Genomic DNA, 15,788 nt, shown 5'->3' on the forward strand with positions numbered 1-15,788 from the left:
TGATGAAGAGTTTTCACTTTGGTTCTTTTATAGTTAAGCTTCGTGATAAGTACACCTGTCTCAGGGTTATATTCACTAATGGAAGTGCCCTCACCTCATTGAAACTAGATGTGAAGGAGAAAGCAGAAACACTTCAGTAGACTATTATTTTTCTCTAGCTACACATTATGATGCTCTATTTGGTGTAAAAAAAAAAAAAATTTTAAGTATTGAAGTTGGCTTGGATTCTGCTTATTTGTATGAATATGACACTTGGCTTAAAGTGTCTTTAAACTCCATTGAGACCCTCTACATGGCCTTAGAGTGAAGATCTCCACACTCAACATGAGCTGTTAGTAGTCGAGGCAGTGCTTCCATCAGCACAGACTACAGCAAAAAAGGTTGGAAATATTTTAAAGGAAATAACAAAGCTACCCAGTGACAGTCCGCACTGCAGAGTGTCTGCCACTGGAGTGCAGTGCTTCCCCACTCAGCTCTGTGCAGCAGACTGGAAGACTGTTGTTTTCTCTGAGAGAGACATGATGTGGGGTGGGGGTGGGGGTGGGGGTTGTTGTTCAGGGGCCTCATTGAGCAGTTTCAAGTAGCTAAAATCAGTGCTGACAACTTCACACCTCTAGGAATGTTATATTTGACAAGGGCTTTAAACAGGTTTGTTACAACAGGGCAACTATGGCTGATTCAAAACAAGATAATCTCCAACCCAATAAGGGCTGTTCTTTGGACAATGTAGCTCTTTATAGGACATTAACATGCATCACTTGTCAACTTTAAAATTATATAACTAAAATGTAACTATTTGTAGCTCTCCAGTAAGACATAAATATGTTTTTACAAAAGACCTACCCTCAGCTGCTTTTTTAAGAGTCAGTCAATAGTCAGTTTTAGGAGTATCTTCCTGTTGTAACTGTCAAGATGAGCTCCTAGGAATTTTCAGCAGTCAGGAAACGTCTGGGATTTCCTGAGATGCCTCAGGCCTCAGCTATGTGTGCTAACTCACAAGGCATGCATGAAGCTTCTGCCGCTGTGGACTTGAATTACATCCAAAACAGCGGTTATGGACTGTGAGAGTGTGGAGCCATGTGGACGGAAAAAACAAAAACGCTTTCTTCTTCTCAAAACAATCTCACCATAAGGTCTAGTAGTAACTGTTCTGGAGCTTTCCATCACATCACACCATTTTCCTCAGCAGATGGAGTTGCTCAGTTGTCATGGAAGTGTACATGTTCAAATTTCCCTTTTTTTCTCACTACTTTGAGGATGTCTTGAATAGAGTTAGAGAATAAACTTGCGGTCTTAACTTGCAAAATTAAAAAGGCACACTCAGAGTAGCTTCATTCAGGTAATCTTTAATGACAAAATGTTTATCATTTTTCCAATGTAGTGGGAAAAAAAAATTAAAGCAAATGCATCATTACAACAACTACTGTTAGACCATCGCAGTCTGAGGGAAATCTCTTTCAACACCTGCCGATTCCTATTCACATCAGGCCCTGCCATCAACAATAGGGGGTTTGATTTTCACACCTTTAATTCATTTTAAGTAAGAACATGATCTGTGTCAAACTTCAGACTCCTGCTCTGTGCATTCACAATCATTCTCCAACATCAGGAAAAATAAAACAACTCAAAACAAACCAGACGGGAGAGAACAATCCAACATATTGCTTTTCAAAGCTGCATGTACAAACACAGGCAGAGACATGGATGTCACACAAAATAACAGTGCAGTATCTCTGTGGCTGAAATGAAAACAGTGAAGTCAACGCTCTAAGCCGGTCACTGTTAATAAGAAGTTAAAAAGAAGACAGCATGTCATGAGTAGACCTGCGGGGTCAAATCGTATTTGCTGCAAATGATTTCATGGACAGGCATATTGTACTTTACTGCATCCTCTGGCCGCTTGAGAAAGCATCAGGTAGCTGTCAATAACAGAAAAACTGCACTAAACTCAGAGTTTCAGATACTCTCCCATCCGTGCCTTCAAGTCAGGGTGACAAACAACCCATAGATGAAGTCCTCACGTTAAAGTCGTGATGTACACTGAAGATGTGTACATAACTTCTAGAGATCTACTGTGCTGTGAGATCCGAACTTCTAAATTGTAAATACAACTGACCCAGGTCTGGCAAACTGATAACAGTCCAACCTCCGAAATACTGCAGTGAAGCCGATGTCTGATATCGAGCTTTTCATTCACGACCTTACTGAGCATTCTAGCCAAATGCCTGTGTTTACACATAAAGTAGATCCTCGTTAGGTAAAAACAAACCTCCCTTCAGTTGATTAGAAGTTGCTGCAGCTCAGCAGTGTCAATCAGAGGAGATAGACAATTAGAAAACTGAGGATCAAGTATGTTCTGCTTGTCCAAACTTGGGCCGACTGATCTGCAGCCTGATGAAGTTTTTCTGCTTGCTTTGTGTATTTGGGCCAACGTGTTGGGGAGTGTTAGGATGTGGGGCTGGCTACTACTGGACATTTTTTATTCAATAATAACTAAAAACAATCCTAATCAACCAATATCTTGAGAGCAAGTTTCCTTGTATGAAAGTAAAAGTTTATTATTCCGCTTTTATTTTCATGAAATACCTCTTACTTTTTAAAAATAAAAATCACTCAAACATCCTCAAAACAAATGTCACATTCTCCATCCTAAATCTCAAGTTTTAAAGCTTTTTGGTACCAAATTACTTTCGATAACTTCAAACTCACATATATGTAACAATCAGTGTTGTACCATGTAATATCCAGCCCAATCTGGAGAAAAAGTAAGCAGGAAGTGACCGGTTAGGACCACTACGATATGTTGCAGACAAACCAGGAGACACTGGAACGACAACATGGACACAAGACGGTTTGGACAGACGATTGAACCTTTCTGGACCCCGCAACTCTGTTACGACCCAACCACACAATACTGTTAGTGTACACACTGAGAGGGACACACTGCCTGTCTGCACCACACACACATCTACACCCTGCTTTCCAGTTATTGTCACTTTGCAAAATATTCATTCAATAGATTTTAAGTTTCTACTTTCTGTCACAGAAAAAAGGTAAATTAATGTAATTCTCTCTCATCTGACAGACAGCCAGAGACTCCCCCAGTGCAATTCATGAGCGCTTGTGGTTTGGGATGGTCACTATAGTAACCCCCTTTCTTTAATACGACTTCTCAATAAACTATCACTGTTGTAAAATAAATTAAAAAAAGACGATCTTATCTAAAGATAGCAAAATGGCTACTTTCAAAAGGCATGATCACATTTTCAGTTTGTGTAGCCGACTCTGAATTTGGTCAAACCCATCGAGATCGAGTTGGGCTACTCACGGTGGTGGCACAATCTGTGGTCAGTTCTAGAACTGGAAAGTCCTCTTTTGTTGTCAGATGATCAAAGGGCACTGGGACATCATGTGTAGTAGAAGAGTTTGGTTTAATGCTGCGACTCTCCCTGAAAACCCACCCGTTATAAACATTTAAACCAAATCGCTTGGGAGAGGGAAATATGACCTTATTCATTCTTTAAAAAGCTTCTACAAATGAGTGAAGGGTATAAGAAGGGACAGAGAGAGGGATATCTACAGACAGTCAGGAACAGATCAAGGAAAAAAAAAAAAAAAAAGAGGGGACGGTGGGGAAGAAGGAGAGAAAGGGGAAGAGGCAGATGCATTACTCCTGAGAACATGTCATATCTCAGGGACGAGGAGGGGAAGCGGGAGCAGGCGGGACAAAGGGAGGAGAGATGGGCGTTCTTCTCACAACAGCAAAACTTTCTCCAACATCTCATGGCCACTTCTCAGGCACTTTTCTTCAGATTCAGGTTCAGAAAGAGCTGGCTGGTGGCGTGGTCAACCTCTTTCCAATGTAGACACTGTTGAGGAGAAGGTCCGCAGACAAGGAGGAGGTTACGAATCATCATCCAACAAACCTTCTTTCTCATTGCAGCATGGTGGTTTATTAACAAGACATGTGAGGTACTTAATATAAAACATCGCTAAAATGTCTCCAGAAAAGCTTAAACTCTTATCAACACCCTCATCTGAGGTCAGGAATCACCCAGAAAACAGGCCAACTACTACTTCTTTTTTTTCCATTTTACACACACTGATTGAAGAGAAGTATAGATTCTGTATAGAACCGGAGTTCATCACAATGACATCCAGCTACCTCTTTGGTGCCTTACCTTCATTAAAATATAGCCATCTATACTCTACACATTGTGTTGTTTTAAATTACACCATATTGCAGCTGGACATGCAGACAGGTATACATAATATTCAGTTTTTGAAGTTGAAGCCAATAGATAATACCAGCAGTCCGCCCCAAAATACTGGTTTTATCCAGTATGGATTTGTATTGATACCCCCATTAATTGCTTAAAAAGGTCCAATAAATGACATAGAGCCTCACTAGATGTCAGCAAACAACTATTTGCCATGTAAAGATATAGTGAAGTAATGGCAACCTGAGCAGTGAATGAAGTCATACTCCCTCTGTTTGTGTTGTTATCTGGGCTTCTATGTTCTTTGTTTTGGTAGCCGCACTGGCCACACGTGCATCTTAGTGCATGTGCACGTGCATGTTACCTGCATGTGTGTGTGCATGTTAGTGCGTGTGAGTCCCTCTGCGTCCTCCACATCCATTACCAAGATGGAGTCCACGTCAAACTTTCTCAAATTACAGCTAAACAGTACACTAAAATATGTTTTTGAAAACATTTGAGGTGAGAAATAGGCTATGCAGTAATAGAATCTTGATCCATATTTGATCAGCACTGCCTGGTTTGACAGTTTGATCTCAGTTTTGTGAGTTGTAGGCCCCCCCAACTTTATTGAGTAAACGACACACGCTTGTTTTGGTCTGAGATGTTGGTGCTATAGTACGACATCTAGTGGCTGAATGTCATGTATTGTAACTTTAACAAGTCTTTGCACAAATGGGTGTGCAAAATAAGCTTTTTGTTTTGTTTGTTTTTTGGCAATGTCTAAGATACTTTTCTATGGCTTTTGGATGTTTTTGTAATATAACCATAGTATCAGGGGACTTACTATTAGGAAAAAAGCAGATATTGGCCAAAATGGATGCCAACATATCAGTACATACATACATCCAACTAACTATACTATAATCATCATTAAAACAAGGGACTATCAACTACCAAGTAACTAATTTTGTATATGAAGAAGATTATGAACGATTTAAATCAACAGACACTCCAATAATACAAAATGTCCAGCCCTTTTTAATAAAGACTGACATTTACAGTAGTGTCACAGTGTAAAAGGCACAGAGGAGTTCAGTTCAGACCACAGTGACTGTGTCACTGTATAAACCCCAAAATGGCCAAAAGGGATGTTGTGGTTACACAGTTTGTTAATGACACTCATTACATACCACATCGTGTGTGTGTGTCCTCATCAGAGAGGACTGCTTGGATATCGTTGCACTGACATTCTGTAACATGTGTTATCACAAACAGAAAGTGCTCCTGGGAGTGTCGTAGCTCACTATGAGACAGCAGGTGTGCAGCCTTTCAGTCAGCAGCTGCTCTGCTAATTTGTTAGCCAGATATGAAGGAAGGGACCCAGCTGACTGTGTTCGTGGCCGAGCAGCTCCCCCTGCTGGGGTTAATGTACAACTGGGAAATATGAAACACTACTACTAAAATTAAATACATATAAATAAATACATACAATTATGTTTAATAAAAAATGTTTTAAATTATAAAAAATGTGAAGAACCTCTAACAGGGGAAAGAGAAACCCAAGCACAAACTGCTTTCACACTAATATCAATAACCAAACATTTAACAACATGAATACTGGGTTACCTGCACTCTACAAGAATTTCTTTTGTTTTGGTTTCAGTGGACAGTTTTAATGTTCTGTGATACTGGTTTTCAACCCTGACAAGAATACATTTCTTGGAGCAACAAAGAATATGTACAGGTCATATGGTGTTTGTTTGTTTCTTACCCCAGCCCCAGAGCGAGGATGTGTGATAGTAGCAGCGATGGGATGAAGACTTTGAGGAACTCAGCGGAGAAGATGCCTCCTTTCTTCATGGCCCCGGTCTTCCTCATGCTGAGCGTTACTGAGCGTCGAGGGTGACGGAAATGAAACTCCCTGCAAAAATCACAGTGAATTTAGACACAGCGCGCAGTGACGGTGCAGGATTTGTCCTGTTTGTGTTGGTGCAGAGACAACACAGTAACTCACACAGTAACAGAGTTTACTGACACATATGGAACAGAAACAACAGAGCTGTATATTCTGTACAGTTTAAGGGAGGAGAAGGGGGAAAGTGCAAGATGTATAGCATTTTCTGACAATGTAATTGCTGCTACTGCAGAACTGGGAAAAACAAAAAAGAAAAAAATCATTCCAAGACATTCAATAATGTTACAGTTTTATAACCTCAACTTGACCGTGAGAGTAGCTGAGTACACCAAGAGGTTAAATGCACAGCTAAATAAGTTGAGAGGATTTGGAAATTAAGCTACAAAGAAACCACTGTGATGAATTTATCATTCCACTGATATATTGCATAATGTATTGTATGTATGTCTTGTACATTTTCTTTCATAACCCGTTGTATTACAACTTAAATAAAAGCCAAACACTGTTATGGCATTATGCACAATGTTCAAGAGTCATTTTCAGATGTTTTCCAGAGTCAAATGACTGAGGTGGAGCTGATGAAGAAGCAGCAACCACTATAGCTGAGTATGACAATCTTACACCTGTCAGCAAAGGTAAAGATGCCCCCAGACATCTCATTGTTAGTCAATGATCATGCAAAAATGCATCTCAAACTAGAATTAGAATTAAAGAGAATTTTCACTTTTTCTCTGTTTTGTATCATTGTACACTGAATACCTTTGTGTTTTTGGCAATAGTTTGTCTGATAAAACAAGCACTGAATCAATAACAAATGATCATTAGTTGTAGCCCTACAGTAGTTTCCAAACCTCTGACCAAAACACAAAACACAAGAGCTGAAATTAACTATAAAATCTCACCTTTTTTGGGTTTCTAGAGAGACATTTGACTGGGTAACATTTGTTGTGACTTTTTGTCAATTTTGGTAAAAAATGAAACAAAAGTACTTTGTTGGCATATATTTATAACATACCAGTATTTAAAGCTGGAGTGTGGGATGTTTGTCTCCCCCCTCTGGCAGTGAGAGTAAAGGGAGGCGCTCAGCTGTGATTGTCTCACACAGACATGCAGCACGTTCTCATGCACACCCCAAATGACAGGACACAGAGAGGGCTGGTAAAAACGCATAGCTATGTTTTGACAGTCCACTGGCCCAAAAATGTATTTTTGGATGATCCACCGGCCCACTGGGATTTGTCCCAGTATGCCAGCACACCACTGGCTGTAACCTACTGTTGCAGCTGTAAAACGGCGGATGCATTTTTCGGAGCGTCACACAACCCCATGACTCGTTTCACTATCAGAATTCGATCCTTTCAGTCCGATAACATTTGGAAAGTCTAGAAAAGCCGCACGATTAACAGCCAAACAGCCAGCGCAGGAATGTCACCTTTGACATGAGATTTAAAAACTCCATATACTATGAAACACAGAGAGATTTATCTGGTGGTGTTAGGCTAAATTAGCATTGTGTGAACTCATTTCAAGGGCTTGAATGTAATGGACATTCATTTGTATGTAAAGTATATGCAAGTTCTGCACTGCAGGTTTAAAAAAAATAATTAAAAAAAAGACTATGGTAATAACATGTAATATAATGATAAGAAAGACTTGTAATCTGTTAACTGGGTTAACTCATGCACCTTCTTGCATGAGCTGAGCTCGTGGCTGCTGAGGTTTCACAGAAACTGATTCTGTCAGCAATAAAAAGGTTTGAAAACCTGAAATGTTCTACAAGACACAAAAAATATGGAAAAAGCTGTTAATTTCTTCAAATAAAAAAATTAACCTTCAACTCTTAAAAATTACATCAGCATCAGAGTTTTATAGAAAATTTCTGGCAGCTGGCTTTATATTTGTGCTTTAGACCAACTTTATTGCCTTAATGACTAACCACTTTCTCTGGACAAACAAGTAGCTGTGTGTGTTCAGTTGCCATGGAAACATTACCTTGATGTTTACTGAGTTGAGACTTACTTGGGGGGAATGTTTTCCGGTCGACTAGACCAGTCAGCAACCCAGTCTGAGTCCTTCATCAGGATGTCCATGTCCCTCTCCTTGTCCAAGATGTCTTCTTCTGACTAAACACGCAGAGACACACAGACTTATCAACCTCATTCTATCAGGATCAAAAAAAGATTTGTGCTGTATATTTGTGCATGTGTGTGTGCCATTGACACAGAGACTCGTTCTCACATCAGTTTTTGACTACAGACGAGATTCCCCTGACAGAGATGAAAACTGCAATTGCAATGAAAAGTAAACAGAAATATGAGAGTGATGGTGACAACACATGCTGTGAAAAAAGACACAGAAATCCACACTGGGTGGGGCAGCCATCTCCTTGGAAACTAAAAGGCAGACAGCAGTTGTCATTTACATGTAGACACACCACTTCAGGGCCAGTGGTCGGGGTTGCCATGGCAACAGACTGATGGAGAAGCTGGGAGGCACACAGGCTCTTACTTGGCTGTCTCTCCTGCTGGTCACGTCCACGTCGAAGATGATCTGTCCGTCATCCTGGGGACTGTGGGGCCGCGGGGGGCTGCGGGTCAAAAAACGACAAATCAGAGGCCTCGTTATCAGCGAGGTCATCAATTCAAGAGTCCTTATGAACTTCTCATCTCATCATAACGCTGGAAAAGTCCCATTAGTGAGTTCATGGGCTTTATACCATAGAAGATATTTCAATACAGTCAGGTGACAGGACACCTCAAGCATCGATGTTCAGGTCAAAAGTTTAACAACCATTCTAAATCAGTGCACAAAAGATATTTAACTACAGGTTACCATAGCAACAGTGCTTCAAGTACATTCTCCAATACCATTTAAAGTTTAATGGACTATTACAAAACCTTAAAAATGTATCACAACTTGAACAGGGCTTCTTTTTCTGCCCTTGGTACATGGCCATGGTAACAGAGCTATAAAGTGCCTGATAGAGGAAGATGACATCTGCCAACTGATGATTGCACTGGATATTTGCTCTTATGTTATAGACTAAGCGATTCATCACTTGATAGAAAAAAAAGGCAACAAAATTAAATAAACTACAATGAAAATAATCATGGGTAACGTCCAGCCCAAATATTAGTACTGCTTGTCATGTATTACTGCTTACAAATCTCATCTTGAGTTGAATGTTTTACCAGTCCTTTACCATGACAGTAAAGTCCTGCTGCTCCTGTACTCTGACCTCTCTGTTGAAATGTGTACTGTATTGTGTGTCTTAGAAGGATTTGTAAAGAAAACATTGTCCTAACTGACTCACCCGAATTGTTCTACAAGTGCTATGTACGACAGTGTCGTTTTGCTGTTTGTGTTACTGTTCATTTCAGAGCAGCCTGTTGATACAGTGTTCTTGGCTCAGATATTCATAAACATCTTCAGGTGACTCACTGACAGCTGACTGCTGGGTTCTCTGATAAGCTCTGTTTTATCAAAGCCTTGAGGATTACACACAAGCACATGATGTGGCCGGGAGGGGAGTTGAAGGGTCAGGATTTTTCTAACGTGCTTAATAAAACAAGAGGCGCAATGTGAAAGACGACGTCATTTTATTTTAAGAAGCCAACTCAACTCCTGAGCAGCTGTCCAGACAGAGTTGCAGCTGATGCAACATGCTGAGACTGCAGTTATGAAAGAAAAGACACTCCTGATTGAATCGTTTTCTACTGAAACATAGGAGGAAAGTTGAGGGTTTTTAGAAGTGACCAATATTAAAACACCTCTCATAAAAAAGGTTTTAAAAGTTAGTTTTCTTCAGGGAGTTTTTACTGAGTGATAAGCAGATGAACAGACATCTGGGCTGAAAAGTTATATCTCAGTCAAGCTACTCAAGAGTGTGTTTTCTTCAGCATTTTGAAAAAGAAAAGAATCACCATTTTCATTTTTTACAAATAGTTCTCAAAATGGGTGTCATTTTTGTATTGTGTAAACCTGTGATGGTAGGCTGCTAATAACAGCTTTACATCAAAGCCATGGTTATAGTTAAGTGATTTTGTTTTAGTTTTAAAATCAACCGTGTGCTGAAACTGTGTCTACTCCAAACCGAGTGAAAGTTCAGTTAGGAACCTCAGACGTGAACCAACTTCACCACCAAGTCTAAATCTTCCACAACTATAAACACGGGCTGGTATGAACCCAAGAACTCATGCCTTCCTTTGAACTTTCCAATCGTGGTGGAAACTCTTGTGCTCTAATCTGTATTTAATTTTAAGCAGATTAGGAAATATAGCGGCAATTTGACCATAGCCTGTTGAGTTTCACATAAAGGTTCTTTTTTATTATTTAATTTTTTATTTGGAACAAGGGTTTTGTATTTTTGTATATATCTATTATACAGCATGACCAGCTTTCCATCACGCTACAGTTTTTAATGTTAAGAGCTAAGGCAATGGAAAAGAAGGGTAAAAGAAAATAATAATAATAGTTAGAAAAAAAATGCAAAACAACAAAAGCATTATATTCCTACTTATACCCATATATATATGTGCACAAATACCCTTAAAAGTCACATATCTATGTGTGTAGATTTACATCTACATATGGCCCTGCATGTATATGAATCAATTCAGTGAAAAAGGAAGAAGAGAAATAATATTCAAGCTTAAAAGAGAAAGAGAACAAAACAAAAAAAGATACATAAGATAATAAATATGTATATGTATATATGGGCTTGCCTCATATAAATACAAATAAATAAATAAATATATAAAGAGAAACAAATCTGAACAAGTAATAACAGTAGTTTAAGAACTAAAGGGAGTAAATGCCGTTCTGTTAGTTTACCTGAAGTCTGAACTACATGCTGATATAAACTCAATCCAGGATTCCCAGCAGCTTTCAAACTTGTCTTGTTTAAGTCTTAAACAAATGTTAACTTCTCCATTACAAAGATAACCTGAATCACATTAAACCAACCCTGAACTGTAGGAATTTCTGTTTTCATCCATTTTCTAAACATATATTTGTTTTCAAAACTGCTAATGGTGTCCAGTCTCTTACACAAATACAGCGTCTCAAAATAGAATGGAAATCGATATTTTCAGGAGAAAAAGGTTCTTTTTTTATCTACTTATAGTTTGTTGTATTTTAAATAGATGTTCTCAACTGTGTTATATATGCAGTCTAATTATAGTTATTACAGTTAAATTATTTTTCCATTAATAAGTAGAATTAAAAAGGAGGTCTGGGGTTAATGGGGTTTCAGTGTTTTCTATGGGCTCTTCAGCAGGGCAGGTCCTGCTATATTATGAGCAACTGAATCAAATCAGGACTCTTTAACACTACCTGTCGCAGGAAGAGTTGCTGCGGCTCGACTCGTGCTGGGCGTCCAACAGGATCTTCTCCATGTCTCCGTTATGGATTGAGGATGAGGACGGGACGTGCTCCAGCCCCCCTACCATGGCCTCCTCTTCCTCTACCTGAGGAAGGGGCAGCAGACCCGGGGCTGGGCCAACTGTGGAAGATGACTGGGCCGATCCGGCCGTGCCTCTGTTCATCTCCAACTCCACCCAGGACCCTGTGAGAAGAAACAAAACACACAATCTTCATTAACTCACTTGTGTCACTGCTGCAAAACAAATGGCATCATGGAAGTTAAATGTACAATTTTTAAATCGTTTTCAAAGAACAAAAAAATGACCATCGTAGTTTATTACACAATGTGCTCATGCAACAAGTGAATACACATTTGGAGAGAAATGGCATATGGGCTTATGATAACTGTTTTTTTTTTTTTCCAACTCGACTTTTAGCTTCTTTTTATTGCAGTGTTAGAAAATCATTATTAGGTGACGTAAAGTTAAACACTTTTCTCACTTTTGTTCATTCTTAAAAGTTTGACACAGCAGCCAAGTTCTCTACAAAGTAGTGCTTCAACTGAATTTATGTAAAACAGCTGCATGAGTACGTTTAGGTAATATATAACAAAAAGATTAGAGATCATAAAATTTTGCACTGCTTTTTAAAGAATTTCTAAACATGTCTGGATACAACTGTCAGTATCAGCTGGTAAGACGGAGCCAGTGTTAAGTCATGTCAATAAACCAATAAGCCAATATCCTGCTTAGATCAGGACCGGATATGCCTCAAGGAGCAAATATTAGCCGCTAAAATCATTGTTGTGCAAATGGGAAGCATCATGTTACTGTCCTTTTTTATTTTGATGCATATTTCCACTCTTTTTGGTTATATTCCCAGAATGATAAACGGCTTGTTTTAGTCACAGCAGAAGCTTTGATAAATCATTTTATTTGATGTAAGCAAGGAGCTTCCAATTGTCTTTTTCTTGATTCATTACAATGAATTCTGACTTTTTTGTGTCTCCTGTTCCAGAGTGACAGATATTGTTTGAGAAGACTTGTAATAGCAGGACAGGCACAAGTGTATTAATCATGGCTCATTTCAATTTTCTGTGTCACTGTGAACCAGCATGCACAATACAGAGGGCTGGGTATTGGCACAACTAAAAAGATTCATAGCAATCATTAATGTTATTAACTGCACCTGTGCTTTTCCTGCTATGACATGCCAAAATATCTGCTTCTTGTCTTTGACTAGTCACACAAAGTGCAACAGAAATATTTTCACTCAACACCAAAGAAAAATAGAGAGGTGAGAGACGCCAAAATGATTTCCTGACCCGGAGCTGGAGAGGGGACAACAAGACAAACAGCCTGAGACTGTCAATCAAAGAGGTTCAAGAGTAAAGCTCTATTTACTGCTGTGTGTTGAAAGGGCAGTAAATGCCTGCCTGTGTATGAGCTGTGGTTTCTTCTAGACCTTGAATGTGATATATGACGCTCTCGCTGTTTGTACGTGAGCACTGGCATGGACTGGCAGCTGAGGCACAGCACATCAGAGCTGGGTTACCAATATAGAGGAGGGGCACATTAGCCAGGACAAGAATTTGGAGAACGGGGTCAAAGAATCTCTACTATCCATTGCTGTTAAACTTTAAAAACACTTTCTCAGTCTGTACTCAAAAGAACATAAAACAGGGAGACCTCCCAAACAGGTCACACGACCCCATAACACTGAGTAAACAACACCATGTTCACATGAGCATTCAGGGGACTAAATTTCACAATTCAGGCACAAGGCCAGTGATACCCACTACCCAAACGGTGCCCCCTCCCACCCCACCCTACCCCTCCCTCTGAGCAGGCCTCGACTCAGCACTCGCTCTCATCCTGTGGATTACACAGCGAACTACGAGCCAAGCCGCTGTCGACAGCCCATTGTCTCCGCTTCGTGGGCTAAAACCACGTTGCCATGGCGCTGACGCTTCCGAACATTCTGGCCACAGAGTTGTTATCAGCTGTTGGGTCGGTTTAGAGGAGGCAGACACGATGTGATCTCTCTGATCTACTGATGCTGAGGCTCAGACGGGAGGGGGAGGAAGGTCGCGGCTACCTCTCGCCTGAAGAACCAAGGTATCAGATAAATGTTTATGACTCTGGCGTGAGAGCTCCAGGAAACGCCAAAAATAACATAACATCTCATATAGCAAAGGACACTGCTGGCCTCTCTAGCTGTCCCTACAGCGGTGTCTCAGTATGTACGGAGACCACATAAGTGAAGTTACTCTGAATCAGTCAGGTGTAATGATAACCACTAAGTTTATCAGCCAAATGAAAAAGAAAGTTTATCAAAAATGGTGTTTAGTAACTGTTGTGGCAAAGAACTATGGGGCCTCTATGAAAAAAGTTTTAAAATTATAGTATTTATACAAAAAACAGGACTACCAGACTCAGCAATAATGACAGATAACCGTCTCTGATAGAAGCAACACTTGTTGCTTTCCAGCTCATAGGGGAAGATGTAGCCAAACATGCTGTTGGATGTACAAATGACAGTCATAAACCAGGTTATAACTTATTACCATCCACCAGCCAAATGCTGGCAACTTACTTGCTCCACAGGCCATTTTAAAAGGTAACTATTCATTTACTGGCTCTTCTATCCTGTTCGGGAAAAAAAAAAAAAAAAAAGTGTCTCTGGTGGTGTCTGGAAAGTTTGATTCCAGCCCAGATTGTGGCTTTGAAATAGACCAGCATTCATGTTCCTACACTGCTGTGTGGTGAAACACTTTCTCACCATTCTCACGTCCAAAACGTCTGCCCCCTTGTCACTGTGGCCATAAATAGCATGCCAAGTCACAGCCCCCCATAGTGTGGTATAACTTAAAGCTCTCTGGGCAGGCCCCTGAGTCAGTGCAGCTGTGTCAAACATGCCTTTGTTTACGTCAATCTGCAAGCAGAGGTCTCATAAGATATCCCATTTCAACAACCTGAATCTATGTGTTCAGATGAAAAATTACCTCACACACATGAAATGATGCAGTGAAGGCACTATGTAAAAAAAAGATCTGCCATATATGCCATGTATACACGGGGATTGTTTTTTTTATTATAAATCCTAGTATTCTTATAAAGACTGACATATGAAAATACCTAAAAGTATAAACAAAATGTATACACTCTTGATAACTAAGTTGGTTTCATTTGTTTACAAGCATTGCTTTGACTGTACAATCCAGCAAATGTGGAAATTGTCAAAAAAAAACATCTTCCCTTTTTTGCGAATTCTGACTTCTTCCATCTCGCCTTGTTGACAACGCTTAAACCCACCTCCGCACCACCGCGTGAATCGCTGATTGGCTGACTTGCCCGTCAATTAACACATTCGAAACGCCATTGGTCAAGCCACTGTCCATAAACATACGGAACATAGCGTTCTCACTCCTCCCCCTATGTAGCTTCACTGGGGGGAAAAGATAAACGAGCGTTTTTAAAACTACCTTTAATCATTGTAAAATCCTCAATAAACTTATTATAAACACACAGCCGCGTACCCCGAAAAGTTCCGCACTGAGAAAACACACTGACAGGCTGTCACAATTCAGCAATTCGGTGACAATTATGCTTACCATTTAGCCCAGAGTCTCCGTTGTTGTCTGTAGAAGTAGCTTTAGCAGCTTCGGACATCGTCGTTCCTGGTAAGCAAGGGCGGGTTGCATAAAAAGCTAGTCAGTGCAAAACGCGCAATACCTTATCTGCACACATTCAGACTGGCCCGAGTCGCCTTCTGCCCCGTTTTAGCGCTGCTACGGTTTGTTTTTGTCCCGTTAGCTGGTCTGGAAGCAGCAGCCGTGAGCCGCTCAGACCTTGCCGGAGCTGGTGACGTCACGCCGTTCCGTTGATAACAAAAGAGAGAGAGAGAGAGAGAGAGAGGGAGCGGAATTACATAACGAACTGAAAAACACACACAGGGCTACGGCACGCATGCGCTGTGGGCAGCGAGTTTCGATAAAGAGTAGGAATTACAAAAATATGTCATCTGCTGGGTGGTGCGAGCTCAATTTGCCCATGCAGGCGGAGAGGCGTGCGTGCACTCACGTACACAGCACACGTCGCCAGTCGAGACACGAGGTACCTGTGTGACTCAAGTCTAGTCTAGTTTTAAACAACCAGACACCACACCAGCTGATTTCAATTAACCCCCAGTGGTTGCTCAAGCTCCGGAGAGCGGCAGGTTTTCATTGCGTCTATCGAGTTGGATCTACACCTGAGGTGCAACTATTTTTACTGATTGAAAACCTGCAACTGGAATGGAGAATCACG

General features: G+C 40.4%; 1 protein-coding gene across 1 annotated transcript; it reads right to left on the minus strand.

Annotated features, from left to right (window-relative positions):
* Positions 1-1,330: 1,330 nt before the first annotated feature.
* On the minus strand, positions 1,331-15,599 carry bnip3lb (BCL2 interacting protein 3 like b). Its single transcript, XM_044332755.1, has 6 exons — positions 15,095-15,599; positions 11,452-11,683; positions 8,626-8,704; positions 8,137-8,240; positions 5,974-6,123; positions 1,331-3,869 (listed from the first exon to the last, which is right to left on the minus strand). The coding sequence occupies exons 1-6, from the start codon at positions 15,150-15,152 to the stop codon at positions 3,821-3,823; spliced, it is 672 nt and encodes a 223-aa protein (XP_044188690.1). The 5' UTR covers positions 15,153-15,599; the 3' UTR covers positions 1,331-3,820.
* Positions 15,600-15,788: the final 189 nt, after the last annotated feature.

This window comes from Thunnus albacares, chromosome 18 (genome assembly GCF_914725855.1).
Source record: "Thunnus albacares chromosome 18, fThuAlb1.1, whole genome shotgun sequence".
Lineage (NCBI taxonomy): Eukaryota > Metazoa > Chordata > Actinopteri > Scombriformes > Scombridae > Thunnus > Thunnus albacares.